We start from the raw sequence: 22,034 nt of genomic DNA on the forward strand, positions 1-22,034 counted from the left end.
AGGGTTTGTCCCTTCGTCAGGTGAATGGAGGGTTCAGAACTTTTTACCGTGTTTTCCCCAGTCCAACGCCGGCATATCCACATCATGAGTACTATTGATAGGTAAGCCCATTATGGCTGCATGGCTGAGTTCCAAAAGCTTCTGAAGCACTTGGTTCTGTGGGGAATTTGTTTACGCATTGTTCAGGGGACTGACGGCATTGTTTGATTGACAATTTTAAGAGGTTATAATAGAATTATTTGTTTGAAGGGTTTGCTAAGAAGTTGTTTGTGTGTTTGTGCAACATAATGGTCACTTAAGGGATTAAGATTTTTTCAGTGGAATTGAGTATTTTTATTGTATGCAGTATGAATGACCATATGTTTGATTCACAATTTTGTTTGATTGTTAAATGTTTGTTTCTTCACACCTATTTCAAAGGGTTCCCATTACTAGCAGATGGCTCATGAGGTCTGTCCATAATGTATATTGAATAAGAGGTTATGGAAATACATTGAGGGTGGAGGGGCACAGAGAGGAAATAGAAATATGAATATGAGGAGGCATGGAGGGGACTTGGGTGACAGGAGGAGGCATGAGCAGCTAGGTGGCAGAATAGGGATGAAGATCATGTGAAGAACCCTGTGGAGAGCTGGGCCAATGTTGCTGGCAACTGAGATGGGCCTTCCAACTAGCCTGGTTTGGCACTTGCACTCCTTCAACATTACCTTGCATTTGCCTAGAGGGCAGCAGATCCAAGCCTTTTCCACCCAAATCTCTCGGAGATGAAAATACGGTGGGTATGCAATGAAGCAATGAGTTCAGGTTTGTGAAGTCCGGGATTTCCCCAAGTTGTGTTTCCTGAACCTGGGATGAAGGTGCAGTGATTAAAATAAGCGATTGTCAAGAGGTCAAAACTAGAGGTGAACTAGATATCTCAGAGACTTTGGGGCAGGAGGAGATTCTAGAGATGGGGAGGAGTGAATTTATGGAATGATTTGAAAACGAACATGTGAACTATAAAATGGTGTCTTAACTGGGAACCAATATTTGTGAAGAGTAGAATATGGAAGACTGGCCAGTAGTGATTTTGATTTGATTTATTATTGTCACATATATTAGTATCCAGTGAAAAGTATTGTTTCTTGCATGCTATACCGACAAAGCATACCGTTCATAAAGAAGGAAAGAAGAAAGTGCAGAATGTGGTATTACAGTCAAGGCTAGAATGTAGAGCATTAGAATAATCAAATTTAAAGGAAATATGACACTATCACGAACACACTTTTTTTTGTTTTTATTCCAATTCAATCAAATCAAGTCCAATTCAGAGTCTCAACAAGTTGAGACATTCCCGATCCAAGCTGACAAGACAGGGCTCTCACCTCCTGTTTTGGCTTGATCTACATGATCCAAGCTGATTGGAGTAGGCATAGTTTCTTCTCCAAGGCTTGATCTCATTTGCATCTTAGCCAAAAGGCCGAGATGCTGCTTTTAAAAGTTGCTTCAAATGAAACGGAAACTAATGACTTATGTTCTTATGACTTCAAACAAGCATAGCATGTCGATACTACACTTGATCTCAGCCAAAGGGCAGAGAAGCAAACACACTTCCTCTCTCTTGCAGCACACGATCACTCAGAATTCCAGACAAAACAGTGTCAGTGGGAGACACCAGGCCTATTTAAAAACCTTTTAAGAATGCTGTTGCCAGTGCTCATAGGCTGGAACAGAGTCACGGTCATGGTGACTGCCAGTTTGGAGGAGAGGCATTTAGATTTCCTTCATACTTTATCTTCTTCTTCCCTATTTATCCCTACACACTCTATATGACAAATTACAACGGCTTTTAGCACTTTCTCGCTACTCCCCTTCACACTGAAAGTTAACCTGAGTTCCTCTCTTTCATTTTAGATAGTGTGCACACCAGAGGAGACCAGTCTTTCCAAGGATGCACTGTCAAGCTCCTTGCATACACCAGCTCAGAGACTATGGATATCAGAAGTTGCAGCGAGACATAGAGGATGTCAGAAGTTGCAGCGAGACATAGGTAGGATGCAAGACTGGGTGGAGAAGTGGCAGATGGACTTCAACACGGATAAATGTGTAGTCGTGCATTTTGGTAGGTCCAATGGGATGAAGGAGTATAATATCAAGGGTAGGACTCTTAGCAGTGTAGAGGATCAGAAGGACCTTGGGATCCAGGTCCATAGGACTCTTAAGTTGGCCTTACAGGTGGAGGATGTGGTCAAGAAGGTGTATGGTGCACTAGCCTTCATTAATTGAGGGATTGAGTTTAGGAGTCGGGAGATAATGCTGTAACTTTATAAGACCCTTGTCAGACCCCATTTGGAGTACTGTGTGCAGTTCTGGTCGCCTCATTACAGGAAGGATGTGGAAGCTATTGAAAGAGTGCAGAGGAGATTTACAAGGATGTTGCCTGGATTGGGTGGCATGCCTTGTGAGGATAGGTTGAGGGAGCTCGGTCTTTTCTCCCTGGAGAGATGAAGGATGAGAGGTGACCTGATAGAGGTTTATAAGATGTTGAGTGGCATAGATAGGGTGGATTCTCAGAGGCTGTTTCCCTGGGCTGAAATGGTCGTTATGAGAGGACACAGGTTTAAGGTGCTGGGGAGTAGGTACAGAGGAGATGTCAGGGGTAAGTTTTTCACTCAGAGGGTGGTGAGTGAGTGGAATCGGCTGCCGTCGGTGGTGGTGGAGGTGAACTCGTTGAGGTCTTTTAAGAGACTTCTGGATGAGTGCATGGGATTTAATGGGATTGGGGGTTATATATATGCCTAGTAGGTAGGGATGTGATCAGGGCAACTTGTGGGCCGAAAGGTTGGTTTGTGCTGTAGTGTTCTATGTTCTTCTGACGTACAGGACGCTGTTACACCTTATTAGAACTTCGCCAAGGTGACCTGCTAAAGGGCCATCAATATATTCTTCTGTGTTCGCCAGCTACATGTTCAGATATCCATCGACTGATACCAATAGTCCTTGTATTCCATTCCCCATTTTAACTTCACCATCATCAGTTTGCCAGTTAAGCCATTGAGGAAAGGCAGTGGGGGAAGTACATAGAGCCCTTGGGGCCCAGCTCCTCTATCTCTCTTCCTCCCTCACTCAAACATATTATTGTTTTAATCTGTTAAAACTGCCCCTCATGAGACTTTGTTGTGCATAAACTGATTTCCTCAATGAATAAGATTTTAGAATGAACACGCAAGATTCAAAGTTATTTCTATTAATAGATACAAATAAAATTGAATAGTTAAAATTCTGCTCTGGATTTGTTGATTTTTTTTGCAGTGAACAGACAACATGAGGTTTGTGTAAAGGATGCAACGTAGGTTGATATGTATCAATTTGCAAACCAAACCTGTGGCAGGCAAAACCGGAAAAGTATTCTGAAAGCAGCTGTTGCTTCTCTGAACTTTGACATGTAAAAGACATCAAGTCAGCCTTGAGGTTTGGTTTAAAACTACCTGCAACGTGCAGCAGTGAGGTATTCTAAAATTCCAAAGGCTGACAGTCTCAACTACCGATACCAAAGTTTCAGAATTTCCCCGAATTGTGGTAAGTTCTTACATGGATTATTTTCAAGGTTGGTCGTTAAAAAGTATGCATTAAGAAGATTTATTTTTGAAACGTTAAAACAGAACTACAATTACTTTTACTCTTTTAGTTTGAAAGGTGACATAACAGTTATAGAATGCTATAGAACAGAAAGAATTAAATTTGCGAGATCATGCTGCATTGTTAGGGTTAACCTATGCTGTCACATTATTTGAATAAATCCTAATTTTATTTCTGTATTAACTGAGATGATTGTACAAGCCTATTGGAAAAGGCGGATCAAAGTCTATCATCGTACATCACACGGTCCTGTGTTCTATTGCAGGTGTATTTCGCAGAAGTGATTCCTGGTCTCCAATTATGACAGAATACGAATATTATCTTGATAACAGCACATCATTCCCCTTTTCTTTGTCTTCAGAGTTCTGTGAGAATGCCAAAGTTGGAGAATTCGAAGAGATTTTCCGGCTCAGTTTTTATTCAGTCATTTTTGTGACTGGGCTGCTGGGGAATTCTTTGGTCATTGTTACATACGCTTACTATGAGAAACTGAAGACTGTGACTGATGTCTACATGATGAATTTGGGGATTGCCGACTTGCTCTTCCTCTGCACCCTGCCATTCTGGGCAGTTGATGCATACACTGGATGGATTTTTGGAACATATATGTGCAGAATTGTGAATGGGGCATACACTGTCAACCTCTATAGCTGTATGCTAATACTCACCTCTGTGAGTATCAACAGGTTCAGAGCCATTGTTCAAGCAACAAAAACACTCAATAATAAGCATAAAAAAATTTGCAGTGCGCTCACTTGTGTCGGGATTTGGGTGTTTACAATCATTTTAGCTCTTCCAGAATTCATATTAAGCAAAACAAAAATTGGTGTATTGAATAAAACTACTTGTAAAATGGAGTATCCTCCCAATTCTGGCAACATAATTAAAATGGGAGTGCGTATAACTCAGATGGTAGTTGGATTTCTGATACCCTTTATAACCATGAGCATATGCTACTCGATCATTGCAAAAACTCTGCTTCAAGCCAAGGGATTTCAGAAGCATAAATCATTAAAGATTATCATTGCAGTTGTAGCTGTATTTGTGATTTGTGAGCTGCCATTCAACATTATCTTGTTGATGCAAACTCTACAGATCAACAATGAAGAAACTAGTTGTGAATACTCTGCAAATCTAGACTATGCAATTATTGTCACAGAGAGTATTGCATTTGTACACTGTTGTCTCAATCCTATTCTTTATGTTTTTCTTGGAGTAAAGTTTAGAAATAGCTTTCTGAAGATTTTAAAAGATATTGGATGCATCAGTCAAAAACAATTGGCCGGGTATCTGAAAACTGAGTGTGAGACATCACGACCTATTTCGAAAGTATCCGAAACAACATCTATCTATCCTTTATAAAATAAGAAAGATCAAAAGGATGTATAATTGTATATTGTATAATTTTAATTTTGAGGAACAGCACAAATGGCTATTTTCACCAATTTTTACTGGAATTTCTCTGATTTACTTATGCGTTATGCTTGATAAACGGGGTTTGAAAATGAACCTCTGATCTGGATCAAGTTTGATTCCACGCTGTATATATATTTACATCTTACGATCTGTGAGTATAAAATGTTGTTTAATTTGTTTATGCACAAATATGTAATTCTGTATAAAGATATTCAACAAGTTTCTCATAAAATGTATTTTAAAAGCCCTACTAATGTCTCTGTTTAGCTTTTTCAAAATCTAAAACTGTTCAACTGGGTGTAGAACATAAAGACCAATGTAGACTTGTTTGGCCAAATGGCCTGTTTTTGCACGACAAATTGTGTGTAATTCAACCAGGTCACAACAGGAAGGTAGAGAAGTGAACGTAGCCCAATAATTTGGTCTTTGGCACAAGACACAGGTGTTGTTCGTTCATCGTCGTCAAAGAGGAGCTCGACACCATTAGTCATTTTGAGGCTGGATGCAGTGTGTCTGAAGATGACTAATCAGGCCAATTTGGGCACAGAATGTCCTGGCACATATTTTGTCAGACTTGTGTAGGCACTGTAGTTGTTGTGCTGGTGGCTCTGGACTGGCGCAGCTCACGCTTAAGTTGTGCTTCAGCAATGCACCTTGCCTCATAACCTTAACAGCTCTGTGGATGAGGCAGCACCAGGTAGGGCGGTTTTGTGCCAGTGTTTCCCAATTGGTCATGTCAATGTCAAGCAACTTCAGGGAGACCCTGAGTGTGTCTTTGTATTGCTTCTTCTGTCCTCCATGCGAGTGTCTACTTGCAGAGAGTTCCCCAAAAAGGAGCTGCTTGGGTATGCGCTTGTCCAGCATACGGATCAACAGTGTGTGGACTGATGGTAGGCTTGCTCTAAAGAGAACTACAATGTTTGGTACTTTGTCTTGCCATCTGATGCGATTCTGCGAAGACAAGTCATGTGGAAATGATTGAGCTGTCTTGTATGCCTTCGATACACAGTCCATGTTTCACAGGCATACAGGAAGGTAGTGAGTACCACGGCGCTTCAGTTTTATTGCTGGGCTGATTCCTCGACGTTCCCACACAGTGGAGCGCAGTCTATTGAAAGTAGAACTCGCCTTTGCTATTCTGCAGTTAACTTCTATATCAATAGTCACTGCTTGAGAGAGGGTGCTACCACGATAAGTGAACTGGTCTACTGCCTGTAGTTTCTGCCCTTTGATTGTGATTACGGGTTCTGTGCACAGTGCACAAGGAGCAGGCTGGTGCAGGACTTCGGTCTTTTTAATGTTGATGGTGAGTCCAAAGTTGTCACAAGCTGTGGAAAATTTGTCCATACTGACTTGCATCTCTGGCTCATATATATATATGGCTCTACATATACAGTACACAGGACGCAGTCATCTGCAAACAGGAAGTCTCTCAGAACAGTCTCCTTCACTTTGGTAATAGCTTGAAGTCTCCTCAGGTTGAAGAACTTCCCATCCACTCTGTACTTGAGGCTGATTCCAGCAACAATGTCTGGAAGGCATCATTAAGCATGGCAGTAAACATCATGCTGAACCGTGTGAGTGCGAGCACACAGCCCTGTTTGACGGCATTGGTGAATGTGAATGCCTCAGAGGATTCTCCGCGATCCAGGACTCTGGCCATGACAGGTATGAAGAAACAATGGCAGGTATGAAGAAACTATTGACAGGTATGAGGATGAAGCCTCCATCTTTGGCAGCTAATAATCCTTGATTCAACTATGCTATTCTAATAGTTAATAAAATTTCACCTAAGCCAAAATTTTACATTGCTTGGACGTACATGAAATTGCGTGAGAAGATGTTGGGCGTATGTCCTGACATCATATGAAATTTCAGTTGGTAGGCCCCAGCCAGAGTCAGAAGCGGCCCACTACAATTAAGGAGGCAATTAAGCCCATTAAGTGGCTAATTGAAAGCTATTTTATATAGCCCATCTAGTTTTACAGTTGGCAGGCAGGTGGCCTTTACAGTTAGCTAGAACCTCGGTCCAGGACAACTGAAATGTTAGGACTGAAATAAAATGAAAAAAGATGTCTGGGAACTGAGGTTTCTGTTTGAATGGGCTCACTGATTTTTACAGATTTACCATAGAAAGCATCCTTCCCAGATGTATCATAACTTGGTATGGCTCCTGCTCTGACCAAGACCGCAAAAAACTACAAAGGGTGTGAACGAAGTCCAGTTCATCACGCAAACCAGCCTCCCATCCACAGACTCCATCTACGCTTCCCACTACCTCAGAAAAGCAGCCAGCATAATCAAGGGCCCCACGCACTCCGGACATACTCTCTTCCACCTTCTTCCATCAGGAAAAAGATAAAAAAGTCTGAGATCACGTGCCAACTGACAGGAAGAACAGCTTCTTCCCTGTTGCCACCAGACTTTTGAATGGACCTACCTTACACTAACTTTTTTCTTTACACCCTAGCTATGACTGTAACACTATATTCTGCACTCTCTCCTTCTCTATGAACAGTATGTTTTGTCTGTATAGCGCAAGAAACAATACTTTTCACTGTATGTTAATACATGTGACAATAGCAAATCAAATCAAATCTAAACCTAGGCATAGTTTTCTTTTTTCATCAGAATTTAATTTGCAAGAAGTCTGCAGCTCCCTGAGACAATTCCGCAGTGGCTGACTGCCTTGGGGAAGCCCATAAGAAGCACCAGCTCGTACTCTCCCTTTTCTCGATACCTGTCCCCTTGATGAGGGGTCAATTATGAGGGGCAGAGGATTCAAAGGGGATTTTGGGAAAAAAAAAATCAAAGGCTGGTGAGAATCTGGAATACACTGATTGGGAAGGTAGTGGAGGCTGGACACTTTACAACCTTTAAAAGGTTTTGGGTGAGCACTTGAAATGTCATAACATTCAAGGATATGAGAGATGCTGAAAAGTGAGATTAGCATGACTTTAATGGCAGTTATTGTTGGTGCAGACTTGATGGGTCGAAGGGTTTTTTTGTGCTGGATGACTCTCACTGACTTCATGGCCAGGGGCGGATTAACCACAGCATCAATGCTGTCCCAAATAAGACAGAAGGTAACAAGGTCCAGATGAAATTTGGTGACATCCAGAAATACCAAACAAAAATACAGTGAATCAGTAGGATTTGAAGCATCCTATCAGCCATAACCAAAAAGTAAGAGACCGGCTCGTCATATCAGTCATTCAGCATGGTGTGCTGGGAAGACTGTGAGCGAGGATAAAAAACCTTCCTTTTGGCCCTGTTTTGCTGACGAGATTGGCTTTGCTGTGCATCATGCAGGTGGAGAGTGGGAACTATTATAGTGGTAAGGCTTACCTGTAAATGTAACATGACATAAAAGCCTAAGTTCCCCCAAGATTACTTACACTGCACCCTATGCCCAAACCTGTCATTCATTACATGGAAGCCATTGAAAATTTCACGTGGCTGGAAAGGCTTCAAGGAGGGTCACGTTTAAAATCTATAACATCCACAGAGAACAGGCTTCAGTATAACAACATCAGAATAATAAAAAACTTCCCAAAATCTGTACTCATGAGGCAACATTATATGACCCTCTTATGCAAGTCTTACATATGAATTATTCAACTATCTTGTTCACAGAACAACTGGCTTTGTTCATGTCACTTCTGTGGACATAAAGGTGACTGGGCTGAGATTTAGTGTGACACCACAAACTTGAGGAGCATGATGGGAGATACTTGAGGGGGACATCTATTGCATTTGGAAGACCTTGGAACATTGCATCACATGGAACAGTCATTCACTGCCTGAGATTTTGAGGCAAAAAAGCAAAATATATTTACACATGAGCAAAGTATATTCACGAGTACCCATGCCACCATTGCGCTCTCAGTACTTCTTAATTTTCTAATGCTGCCCCTGGTGGGTATTTCTAGCCGCACTCACCCCGAAACCGTAAAATCCTGCCTGAGGTCAATGAACCTTTCCATGGTCCACTCCTCGCCTGCGAAGATACCTGTAGCAGGTGGAGCGGGAAAATTTGCCCTCTTATGTCCAGGTGTATTTCTGACATTTGCAGCAAAGGTGGAGGGAGTTTGCTAACTGCTACATCCTAATGTCTGAGATGACCTAGATCATTGTCTGAAGGCCCAAGACTTGGAAGGCCCCAGTCTGATAAGGATCTCTTGCTCAGGGGCAGGTGTACCCTCCTTGGCCTCACCAACTGTAGTTGATGGGGTCACAGGCAGAGGGGATTTGGAGGGGCCGGATACCCTTGGAGTGCTCTATGTGGAGGCCCCCAGGGTGTCCCATTGATGCTGTCCTCCCTGTGGGTGTCCCAGGACCCCTCGCTGACTCCTCAAGGAAGAAGAGCAACTAGAGGGAGATTGAGATGCCCTGTTCTCCTTTCACCTAGCCATTGATGGATCCCACTCATGGCTACAGTGATGGTGTGCAAGTCCGGATATATTTGGCAGATACTGCTGGGCCAGAGTCTCCACATGGCCACCACTCTTCCAAGGACGACGTCAATGCACTTGCATATCAGAGTCCTGACACCAGACATAATGTGGAATGATTCCTCCATCCTTCATTTTTATCAGGTGACGGCCTCTGGCAATCCTGCCTGCTGTTCCCCTGCATGTCTTGGGAGTCCCAGTATTTCTCTGAGGGTTCATCAGATTCGAACTGAACAGGGGTCTGGCCTTCAGTAGTCCTCCGCATATTGAAGACATTGACTGTCACAGCCTCTGCTTGCTCTGGACACATTTCCGTGCTGTGCTCACCAGATAGTGGTCCTGAGCCTGTCCCAGATGTAGAAGCCACTGAAGTGCACACATCAGTGCTGGTGGAGGGTGCAGTGAATAGAGTGACTGGGATGGGGGGATTACCCCTCCCTCGCTCTTTGGGAGACGCCGATCTCGCCTTCAGTACAGAAACGGTTCCTTTCTTCACCAACCAATTCTGTCGGCTGGCTCCTCAAAGGGAGTGAATACCTCAACTCCAGCATCCTCGCTCGGGTCTGGGATCTCTCCATCTTGTTGTGGATGATGTTGAGGGGTTGACTATGGGCACTATGGATGAAGGAGCAGATCATAATGCCTGTGTGTGTGCTGAGTGCCCCCAGTGAGGACTAAAGATGCAATCTGTGCAGGATGCCACAGGAGACGATGATGTTAAAGTGTGTGTGACAGAATCAGCAATGATGTCCCTTCTGCTGGTAGTGTGCAAGATTCCTGTGCACTGTGACTCTATGAATGTCTGATAGCTTAACAGACATGTAATTTGAGAGTGAGAAGATTGGCTTATCTTGAAGAAGCGGATGAGATCATTTATTCTCTTCCTGCACTGCACGGTAGCTTTCTTTTGTAGCCCACGGGTTCTCACCTCCCTGGCAACCTCCTCCTAGTAAAAAGTCTGACAACACCAGGTTTAAGTCCAACCGATTTTTTGATAGTACAGTCACTAGCTTTTGGGGTTAGTCCCTTCGTCAGGTTAAGCTAGTGAGTGTACTATCAAATAAATCGGTTGGACTTAAACCTGGTGTTGTCAGACTTTTTACTGTGTTTACCCCAGTCCAACGCCAGCATATCCACATCACAACCTCCTCCTAATCAAGCATGGAGAAGATGGTGGAATTCCAGCTTCAATAACAAGGGTACAGGGCCTCCTGCTGATCATGGACTGCCTGGAGAAGTCTCTCCAGGGAGCTATCGTGGAACGTAGAGCAGAGGGCTTGCTTCTTCTTGGGGCCATTGTGCCACTTACAAGTCCTGGGCTCAGAGACTGAATATGTGTGTGTGTGTAAGTTCTAACTGACAACGAAGGTGGGACCTCCAGCCCTGTGAGGTAATGGCAGGACGGATGATTCTCAGCCAGCCCCTCCACAAGATTCAACGAGCTGCTTGCTTATGCATAAACAATGAGCTGGAAAGCAGTCAATTTGGCATGACAAACTGTCATAAGAACATAAGAAATAGGAGCAGGAGTAGGCCATCCAGCCCTTCGAGCTTGCCCCGCCATTCAATAAGATCATGGCTGATCTGTCATGGCTCAGTTCCACATTCCCGCCCTCTCCCCATAACCCTTAATCCCCTCGCTTATCAAAAACCCATCAACCCACGTCTTAAAAATATTTAGCGAGGCAGCCTCCACCACCTCAACGGGCAGAGAATTCCAGAGATTCACCACCCTTTGAGTGAAGAAGTTCCTCCTCAACTCCGTTCTAAACCGCCCGCCCCCCCCCCCCCCACCCCTTTATCTTGAGACTGTGCCCTCTAGTCTTACTGTCCTTTCTGAGCGGGAAGAGTCTCTCCACCTCTATCCTATCCATCCCATTCATCATCTTATACGTCTCAATGAGATCTCCTCTCATTCTTCTAAACTCTAACGAGTACAAGCCTAGTTTATTCAGCCTCTCCTCATAGCTCAACCCCCTCAACTCCGGTATCAGCCTAGTAAACCTCCTCTGCACTCCCTCCAAGGCCAAAATATCCTTGCGTAAGTGCGGCGACCAAAACTGCACACAGTACTCCAGCTGCGGCCTCACCAATGCCCTATACAGCTGCAGCAAGACCTCCCTACTTTTATATTCAATCCCCCTCGCTATGAAGGCCAGCATCCCATTAGCCTTCCTGACCACCTGCTGCACCTGCAGGCTGGGTTTTTGCGACTCATGCACAAGGACCTCGAGGTCCCTCTGCACCATCGCCTGCTGCAGTTTTTCGCCCCCGTAAGTAATAGTCCTTCCTACCATTATTCCTACCAAAGTGGACCACCTCGCACTTGCCAACATTAAATTCCATTTGCCATTTCCTGGCCCGTTCGCCCAGCCTATCTAGATCCTTCTGCAGACTCTCCACACCCTCCGCGCAATTTGCCGTTCCACCAATCTTGGTGTCATCAGCAAATTTCGACACCATACACTCAGTTCCCTTCTCCAGATCATCTATATAAATGGTAAATAGCTGAGGCCCCAGCACCGACCCCTGGGGCACGCCACTAGTCACCAACCACCAATCCGAATAGCACCCATTAACTCCCACTCTCTGCCTCCTATTTGACAACCAATCCTCTATCCACGCAAACACCCTACCCCCAACTCCATGCCCCCTTACCTTCTGCAATAACCTCTTGTGAGATACCTTGTCAAACGCCTTCTGAAAATCAAAAAAGACACATCCACCGGCTCTCCTCTATCCACCGCCCTAGACACATCCTCATAGAACTCCAATCCTGTTGCCTGTTGGGAGTCCTGCCAACTTTTAGATCCATGAAATGGAAAATTTCATCCAAGACTTTATAGTGTTCTCTTTATGAAGTTATAAAGACTTTACAATGTTATAATGTCTCACTCAAGACTTCATAATGTTCATGTACTAATACAGACTTATAAAGTTTATAAATGTTAGAATGTTTCACCCAAGACTTTATAATGTTCATGTACTAATACACTGCAAATGCTGACTGCTCAAATCTTGAAACTTGAACACAATATGCTATATGCAGAATATGTACATAAGGCGAGTTTACAATTCTGGTAATTTGAAATTCAAAACAAAAATTACAAGTTCCAAGAAGTCAGACATTTGCAGGTCATGAGAAACAGTCTGGTAGTTTAACTTTTAAAGTGTAAACCGAGAATCAGTGCATTGTGAGAATACAAAATGAGTAAGAACTCTGAAATACTTGGCTGAAAGATTCTTCTCTTGATAAAAGGGCTCGAAGGTCTGCTTAAGTGGGCTATTTTTGTCAAACTGCATATGCAGTCACAACTTCTCACATCTGAGAAGTTAACAAATGAGTTGGTTTCCTTGGTACACAAAAGGTTAGGGGGAATTTAACAGAGGTGCTCAAAATCATGACCAACAAAAGCAACCTGTGTTTACTTTGTGTCTTTAATGTCACTTAGATTTTTAAAGCAAAATTTATCACAGAGCCATGTAGGGAGATATTAGGGCAAATGACCTATTAGAGCAATGCTTGATCAAGAGGAAGGTTTTAAAGAAGAAAGAAAGGTACAGAGGCAGAGAGAATTGCATGAGGTCAGTGGTGTTAGGAATGGGTTAATAAACATTCCAATTAAGTCTTAATTTGATGTCATTTATTCAATAGAAGTCACTGATATATAAAGGGGCCATAAGTGTGGAATTATGTGTGGAGTTGGATCAAAGAAATAAAGATAGTTTATGAAGAAGCAGAACTTGTAATTTGGGACTGGTATAGAATGTGAGCAGCCAGCTGGCTGGTCTGCTGGGGACAATTATTGTTGTACGAAGTCTCACAACACCAGGTTAAAGTCCAACAAGTTTATTTGATAGTAAACCCACTAGCTTTCGGGGTTTGCCCCTTCGTCAGGTGAGTGGAGAGTTCTGGTCACAACAGAGCATATAAAGGTACACACAGTTTACAGAATACTGATTAGAATGTGAGTCTTTACTCACATAATTATATTAATTCCTCCAATTAATGTCAGTGCATGAGTTGAGAGATGCCATGGTGATGTGGAACTGAGTATCATCAGTGCATATATAAAAACTGAAGTATGCTTTCATGTGATGTTGATGAGAATTGAGAGGGCTAAAGAAAGATTCTTGGGAACATAAGATATAACAGTAGGAGAATGGGAAAATAAACCATTGCAAGTGATTCTCTGGCTAAGATTAGATAGATGTGAATGGAGTCCTGTTCAGCTGGACAATGATGGAAAGGTTTGAAGGAGGATTGTCTAAAAAGATGAGGAAGGGCTGGTTTACCTTTGCCTCAATCAGGCAGGATGTCATTTGTGATTTTGTTAAAAGCCATTTTGGTACTATGGTGGTGTGGAGGTATGATGGGATGGATTCAAACAATTAGTTTCTAGGAAAGATGGGCGCAGATTTTGATGGTGAATATCCCCTTTGTTGGAGAGAGAAAGGATATTTGAGATGGGGCACTGCTTTGCAAGGATGGTGGTGTGACAAAAATTCCTCTGAGAGGGGACAGTAGATCAGATGGAGAAGGATGGTCCCTGAGTACTGGAGAGAGCCATTAACAAATTTGTCTAACTTGATAAACTAGGATGAGAAATTAACAATTTACTTAAAATAGAGTCCAGGAGGTATTTATTAGTGTTACAAGTAGGCTTACATTAACATTGCAACAAAGTTACTGTGAAAATCTTCTAGTTGCCACATTCCAGTGCCTGTTTGGGTACATGGAGGGAGAATTTAGCATGGCCAATGCACCTAACCAGCATGTCTTTTGGACTGGGGAGGAAACCGGTGCAACTGGAGGAAACCCCTGCAGATATGGGGAGAATGTGCAGACTCCACACAGACAGTGACCCAAGCCAAGATTCGAACCTGGGTCCCAACAGTGCTAACTACTGTGCCATTGCTGTCTGTAGATGGGTCTTTGGGATGAGATGAACTTGGAGACCCATTGAGGGGAGTTGGAGAGAAACTAGAGAACAATGAGTTTAGGAGTAGGGTAAGATGGAACTGTGCCCAGTGGCAGAAGGATCCACAACCTGAAGACAGATTTAAGGCAATTGGAAAGTGAAGAGGTGAGATTTTACAGGGCATGGTGCTATCACCCGCCTTTTAAAAAAAGGCTGCTGCATCTCTAATATGCTGCAGATAGCTTAATCAAGCAGAGTAGGGTTTTTGCCCACAGTTGAAGGAAGTCTACCATCAAGAGTTGCTCGCCAATCTGACTATCTGGTTGCTCTGGCAGTGCCATTACCATAAAAAATCTGACAACACCAGGTTTAAGTCCAACCGATTTATTTGATAGTAAGCTCACAAGCTTTTGGGGTTTGTCCCTTCGTCAGGTGAATGGAGAGTTCTGGCCTCAGACAGAGCATATAAAGCACAGACAGAGGCCAGAACTCTCCATTCACCCGACGAAGGGACAAACCCCGAAAGCTTGTGAGTTTACTATCAAATAAGTCGGTTGGACTTAAACCTGGTGTTGTCAGAGTTTTTACTATGTTTACCCCAGTCCAACACCGGCATATCCACGAGTGCCATTACCATCAGAACCCAACAGTGGCTACTGCTGGGATCACAATGAAGAGATCAATGAATCATGGATTCAGGTAAGTTGGGAAGGATTTGGGCATCTTAGGAAAGGTGGAGAGGAGGGGAGAGGAAAGAGTTGGAGGTCAGGTAGGAGGCACAAAGGTGGGTTATTATCTTGGAGAGGATGCTCCTGATGCACACAAGACACTTCTCAAAGGATTCAATTCTTCCCTTCCTTCCTGCTTTTTTACCTCAAATGAAAAAGCAGACTCCCCATGGCCAAAGACTTTATGGCACGGACGTGTAATATTTGGGGGCGTTGGCTTATTAACAGGCTTATTGCCCCCTAATGAATTTTAAATGGTGGTGGGCTGACAGTTTCAGCACTTGGCAGCTTACTGTACTATGGGAAACTAGTGAGGAAAATGACTGTACATCATCATGCCAGATTTTATGCATGCGCAGAATTGCAGTAGTCCCAATATGCAAATATCAAATCCCACTTGGCAAGCTTTATGATGTGGAATCTATCTCTTGATAGGGGTGATGGATGCAGATTCAATAATAAAACTTTCAAAAGAGAATTGGATAATTATTTGGAGTTTGAAAATGCCCAGGGAATGGGGCTAATCAGATTGCTCTTTCAAAGAGCCAGCACAGGTTAAAAAGTGCCAAATGACCTTCTGTGCAGTATTATAATGATTCTGCTTCATACTTCAGAATATGATAGATTTGATTTTGGATTACTCTGCTACAACTTAGAACGTGCCAAATCATTACATTTCACTAAGAAAACAAAATTTATAGAACAAGAAAAAGGCAGGAATTCTAGGACCTCTTTTAAGTTGTGCTGGTATCTATTATTGTTTAAATAAGTAAAGCAAACATTCATTTTAACACCTATCTTTCTTTCCTAACCACATCACTGCTTGTTGACTATGAAGATCTTTCTCACTTCCGACAAATAATTTTATCTTACACTTTGTTGTCACTCTACACTTTTAATTCGAATCTGGATGGTAAATTTGGAGTGGGGTGGGGAGGGTGGTTGGCGGGGTGGGATTGGGGGAGTAGGGTTGGGGGGGGGTGGGGTTGGGGGTGTGGGAGTGGGTGGGAGGTACGGGTGGGTGGGATGATGGGGTGGAGGTGGGGTGATGGGGTGGAGGTGGACTTGCCTTGTACATTTCCTTTAAACCTATGCGCCTTCCACCCTGGGGAAAAAGCTTCTGACTATCCACTCCGTCCGTCCCCTCAATCTTGTAGAATTCTAACAGGTTGCCCCCTCAACCTCCATCGTTCCAATGAGAACAAACAAAGTTTCTCCAACCTGTCTTCATAACAAATGCCCTCCATACCAGGCAACATTCTGGTGAATCTTTTCCGTAAAACAAAAAGGCATGATTTTACAGCCTTGCTCATCCCGAAACAACTATAAAGTCCCCCCGGAGGTCAACAGACATTTCCATGGTCTGCCCCTCGCCTGCTCCAATTCCCATGGCAGGCGGGATGGTAAAATTCTGATCATTGTCCATCTTCAGGTGCAAAGTAACTCCATTAAGCCCCCAGTGTAACAGACAGGAAATGAACATAGACTTCTGACGAGAATATCACTGTCCACAATATTGTTAGAGGAAGTTGCTGGCTAGAGCATGTCATGCATTCTAAGTCAAGACATTAATATACACAATGTATAAATCAGGGTCCAGCACTTCTTCCAAGCCACATTTTCCATTTTCAATCAACTGCTTGCCACATATTTATTTCTGGTTGTTGCTTGGCTTCTAGGTGTGGTTTGATGTATTACTCTGGGATAAGTCTATGCTTTCAGAAGTTTTGCAGGTCTTGCATTTGTGGTTACAGACACAAATGGTCTCATCTGTCTTTATGACTGGTGGCTGAGTGTTAGTGTCAAAGAAAAGATGACAATTCATGTAATTGCCCAAAAAACATACTAACCACTCTTGTGCCTGCCTTGTGCATTCCTGGCTTGTCACCCACTTTCTATCCTCACAAAGTAAAAAGTCTGACAACACCAAGTTTAAGTCCAACCGATTTATTTGATAGTACACTCACTAGCTTTCAGGTTAGCCCCTTCGTCAGGTGAATGGAGAGTTCTGGCCTCAGGCAGAGCATATAAAGCACAGACAGTTTACAGGTTACCGATTAGAATGCGAATCTTTACACCTAACCTGCTGTTCAAGTCTTAAAGTGGCTGACAATGTGAGTGGAAGGAGCACTGATCACTGGTTAAAGAGATGTGTATTGTCTCCAGACAGTACAGTAGGGAGGTCCATTGTCAACTTGTCGGACCACACACTTCAACCAGATGAAATCGAAGTTCTCAGCCGAGGGCTCAATTTCTGCCCCACCACCAAAATGGACCCCATCAGTCTCGCAGCAGACACACAGGAATTCATCAGGCAAATGAGGCTGCAGGAGTTTTTCCACAAACCCCAAGAGGCCAACAGCGAAAACAATGAGACAGCCGATGAACCAGAACAGCCGACAGAGAGGTCCACAGTGCAGCAACCTAAGAGGAAGGAGTCCAATTGGACTCCTCCGAAAGGCCGCTGCCCTCGACTGGACTTGTATGCCCAAACCATCAGGAGGCGCGTTAACACCAGATTCATCAGCCACACTCACAAGACAGCCCCGAAAATCACCCAAGCACAATGCAACGCCATCCACGCTCTCAAGACCAACCGCAACATTGTCATCAAACCAGCAAAGGAGGAGCCATCGTCATACTGAACAGAACGGATTACTGTAAAGAAGTGTACCGACAACTAAACAATGAGGAACACTACAGACAGTTACCCACAGATCTGACCAAAGAACACACTCGTCAACTCAACAATCTGATCAAGACCTTTGATCCGGACCTTCAGAGTACTCTCCATGCTCTCATTCCATGTACTCCCCGCGTTGGAGATCTCTACTGCCTCCCAAAGATACACAAGGCAAACACACCCGGCCGTCCCATCGTATCAGGCAATGGGACTCTGTGTGAGAACCTCTCCGGCTACATCCAGGGCATCCTGAAACCCATTGTACAAAGAACCCCCAGCTTTTGTTGCGACACTACGGACTTCCTACAGAAACTCAGCACACATGGAGCAGTTGAACCAGGGACACAATGGATGTCTTGGCGCTGTACACCAACATCCCCCACAACGATGGTATTGCTGCGACTGCCTCAGCACTCAATGCCGGCAACTGCCAGTTTCCAGATGCAATTTTACAACTCATCCGCTTTATCCTGGACCACAATGTCTTCACCTTCAACAACCAGTTTTTCATCCAGACACACGGAACAGGCATGGGGACCAAATTCGCACCACAACATGCCAACATCTTCATGCACAGGTTCGAACAAGACTTCTTCACCACACAGAATCTTCAACCGATGCTATACACCAGATACATCAATGACATTTTCTTCCTTTGGCCTCATGGAGAACAATCACTGAAACAACTATATGAGGACATCAACAAGTTCCATCCCACTGTCAGACTCACCATGGACTATTCTCCAGAATCAGTTGCATTCTTGGACACACGCATCTCCATCAAGAACGGTCACCTCAGCACCTCACTGTACCGCAAGCCCACAGACAATCTCACAATGCTCCACTTCTCCAGCTTCCACCCTAAACATGTTAAAGAAGCCATTCCCTTTGGACAAGCCCTCCGTATACACAGGATCTGCTCAGATGAGGAAGATTGTGACAGACACCTCCAGACGCTGAAAGATGCCCTCATAAGAACAGGATATGGCGCTCGACTCATAGATCGACAGTTCCGATGCGCCACAGCAAAAAACCGCACCGACCTCCTCAGAAGACAAACACGGGACATGGTGGACAGAGTACCCTTCGTCGTCCAGTACTTTCCTGGAGCGGAGAAGCTACGACATCTTCTCCGGAGTCTTCAACATATCATTGATGAAGATGAACATCTCGCCAGGGCCATCCCCACACCCCCACTTCTTGCTTTCAGACAACCACTCAACCTCAAACAGACCATTGTTCGCAGCAAACTACCCAGCCTTCAGGAGAACAGTGACCACAATACCACACAACCCTGCCACAGCAACCTCTGCAAGACATGCCGGATCATCGACACGGATGACATCATTACACGTGAGAATACCATCCACCAGCTACACGGTAAATACTCTTGCAACTCAGCCAACGTTGTCTACCTGATACATTGCAAGAAAGGATGTCCTGAAGCATGGTACATTGGGGAGACCATGCAGACGCTACGACAACGGATGAATGAACATCACTCAACAATCACCAGGCAAGACTGTTCCCTTCCTGTTGGCGAACACTTCAGTGGTCACGGGCATTCAGCCTCTGACCTTCGGGTAAGCATTCTCCAAGGCGGCCTTCACGACACACGACAGCGCAGAGTTGCTGAGCAGAGACTGATAGCTAAGTTCTGGACACATGAGGATGGTCTCAACAAGGATCTTGGGTTCATGTCGCACTATCTGTAACCCCCATGACTTGCCGGGGTTTGCAAAACCTCACCTACTGTACTGTCTGGAGACAATATACATCTCTTTAACCTGTGATCAGTGCTCCTTCCACTCACAGTGTCAGCCACTTTAAGACTTGAACAGCAGGTTAGGTGTAAAGATTCGCATTCTAATCAGTAACCTGTAAACTGTCTGTGCTTTATATGCTCTGCCTGAGGCCAGAACTCTCCGTTCACCTGATGAAGGGGCTAACCCGAAAGCTAGTGAGTGTACTATCAAATAAATCGGTTGGACTTAAACCTGGTGTTGTCAGACTTTTTACTGTGTCTACCCCAGTCCAACGCCGGCACATCCACATCATATCCTCACAAAGCCAGAGGTCACTTGAAACTGTTGCTCATGTTCTAACACCCAGAGCACTGTTCATCAATTAGCCCTGTATTCACTGACCTATATTTGTTCCTAGTGCAACAACACTCAGATCTTAAAATTCTCATGTTTTCTGAACAACTTCAGTGGCCTCCCCACTCCCCATCTCTAATGCCCATCTCTGCTTAATCATTCCTGATTTTATTCTCTATCACTGGTCATTCTTTAAGCCTGAGTTCCCTCCCTAAACCCCTCAGCCTCTCTTGCCTCAAAGATGTCCTCAATAGCTCTAATATTTCCAAATGTGGCTCACAGCAGGATCCTAATGTGGGACCCTAACCTGCATTGTGTTGTGAACTCAACAGTGACTATACTGGAATTGGCTGATCAGTAGATGGGGGATGGTGCACTTGCTGTCCAATTGAGGATGGCCAAACAGGATGAAACTGCAGTCTGCATTGCAGGCGAGAATGAAATAAAATCTGGCTCCAGCTGTGGGACTAGCATTGAGGGGAAAACAGACTGACTTGCTGGTGTTACTGGGGCCAATTGGGTGGATAGAGAGCACTGATACCTTCTCTGGGTTGCTGCCCTCAGACAGTTGTCAGGCTCCTGACACCAGACATCTACAGGCAGACAGAAAAAAAGCTGGCCTCTGAAAACTGGTCTTAATTGACTTGTAAATGATCTCACTGCTTGCAAATGAGTAGCTGTTCCACCTACAAACTGGCCTCCAGCAAAATGGTTCTGGGAAGGCACAGTACTGGCAAACGAGCTTGCTGACTAGCAGTGTGAAATTACATGCCTGCCCACTTCCATTCCCTGTCCCCATACTGAGACAGAAGTCCTCCACTTGGTATCATGTTTTAGGAACTGAGGAGCAAGTGTAGGCCATTCAGCCCCTTGAACCATCCAACCAGATCACGGCTGATCATCTACCTCAATGTCACTTTACTGCACTATCCCGTATCCTTTGATATCATTATCTAGAAATCTCTTGAGATCTCTCTTGAACATTAACTGAATTTCCACAGCTCCTTGGGGCTGAAAGAAGAAATTCCTCCTCTTCCCAGTCCTAAGTGGCTTGCCCCTTATTCTGAGACTTTGTCCCCTAGTTCTAGAACCCCCAGTTAGAAGAAACATCCTTTTTGCATCTACCCTACTTAGCCCTTTAAGAATTTTGTATTCTTCAATGAGATCACATCTCATTCTTCTAAACTCGAGCGAATAAAGGTCCAGTCTCTACTATCTCTGTTCATAGGGCTGTCCTACCATCTCAGGAATTAGTCTGTGAATCTCCATTGCACTCTCCCTCTATGGCAAGTATATCCTTCTTTAGGTAAGAGGGCCTAAATTGCACACAGTATTCCAAATGCATTCTAATCAAGGTTCCAGGCAACTGAAGCAAGACATCTTTATTCTTGTACACTCATCCTCTTACGATAAAGGCCAATATGCAATCTGCCTTCCTAATTGCTTGCTGCATCTGCTTGTTAGCTTTCAGTGACTAATGAGCAAGTACACCGAGGTCCTTTTGGACACTGACACTTTCTAATCTCTCTCCATTTAAGAAATACTCTGCACCTATATTCCTCCTGCCAAAGTGAATAATCTGATAATTATCCACATTACATTCCATCTGTCAGGTTTTTGCCCACTTACTAAGTATGTCCAAACCTTCTTAAAGCTGCTTTTCATCCCCCTCACAACTCACTTCCAACTTTTTATTGTGATCTGCAAACTTGGAAATATTACATTTAGTCTGCGCATCCAAATCATGATACAGATTGTGAACAGCTGCCACCCAAGCACTGATTCTTGCAGTAACCCGCTAGTCACACCCTGTCCATCTGACTGACCCATTTATTTTTACTCCTTTTTCTGCCTGTTAACCAATCCATGCCAGAATATTATCCCCAATGTCATGTGCTCATTTTATTTGACAATGCTCCTGTGATGCACCTTGGCATGTTTTACTATATATTAGGTGCTATATAAGAACAGTTTTTGTTTGCTTTCCTTCAGTTCTGTCCTAGTGGCTAGTGCTTGGGAGGTTGAATGCTGCTCAGCATTCATTGATGACATTACATGTTACCTTAGAATAACCTCCAAAAGCAGTGGAGAAGCCAGAAGGGAATTCACACTGT

The 22,034-nt window shown here is 44.0% G+C and overlaps 2 protein-coding genes across 5 annotated transcripts in view; one reads left to right on the forward strand and one right to left on the reverse strand.

Moving 5' to 3' along the window:
- The window catches only part of fyco1a (FYVE and coiled-coil domain autophagy adaptor 1a), a 152,156-nt gene that overhangs the window by 56,750 nt on the left and 73,372 nt on the right, over positions 1 to 22,034 (reverse strand). The window lies entirely within an intron of this gene.
- On the forward strand, positions 3,480 to 5,276 carry LOC145352494 (C-X-C chemokine receptor type 6-like). Its single transcript, XM_080202429.1, has 2 exons — positions 3,480 to 3,558; positions 3,884 to 5,276. Exon 2 carries the CDS (start codon positions 3,919 to 3,921, stop codon positions 4,978 to 4,980), a length of 1,062 nt encoding a protein of 353 aa, XP_080058555.1. The 5' UTR covers positions 3,480 to 3,558; positions 3,884 to 3,918; the 3' UTR covers positions 4,981 to 5,276.

Source organism: Carcharhinus amblyrhynchos, chromosome 2 (genome assembly GCF_965287045.1).
Source record: "Carcharhinus amblyrhynchos chromosome 2, sCarAmb.v2.hapA, whole genome shotgun sequence".
In the NCBI taxonomy this organism is placed as follows: Eukaryota; Metazoa; Chordata; class Chondrichthyes; order Carcharhiniformes; family Carcharhinidae; genus Carcharhinus; species Carcharhinus amblyrhynchos.

Excerpts from the sequence above, each read along its gene's own strand:
- LOC145352494 (XM_080202429.1), top strand. The coding sequence starts at position 3,919 with ATGACAGAATACGAATATTATCTTGATAACAGCACATCATTCCCCTTT.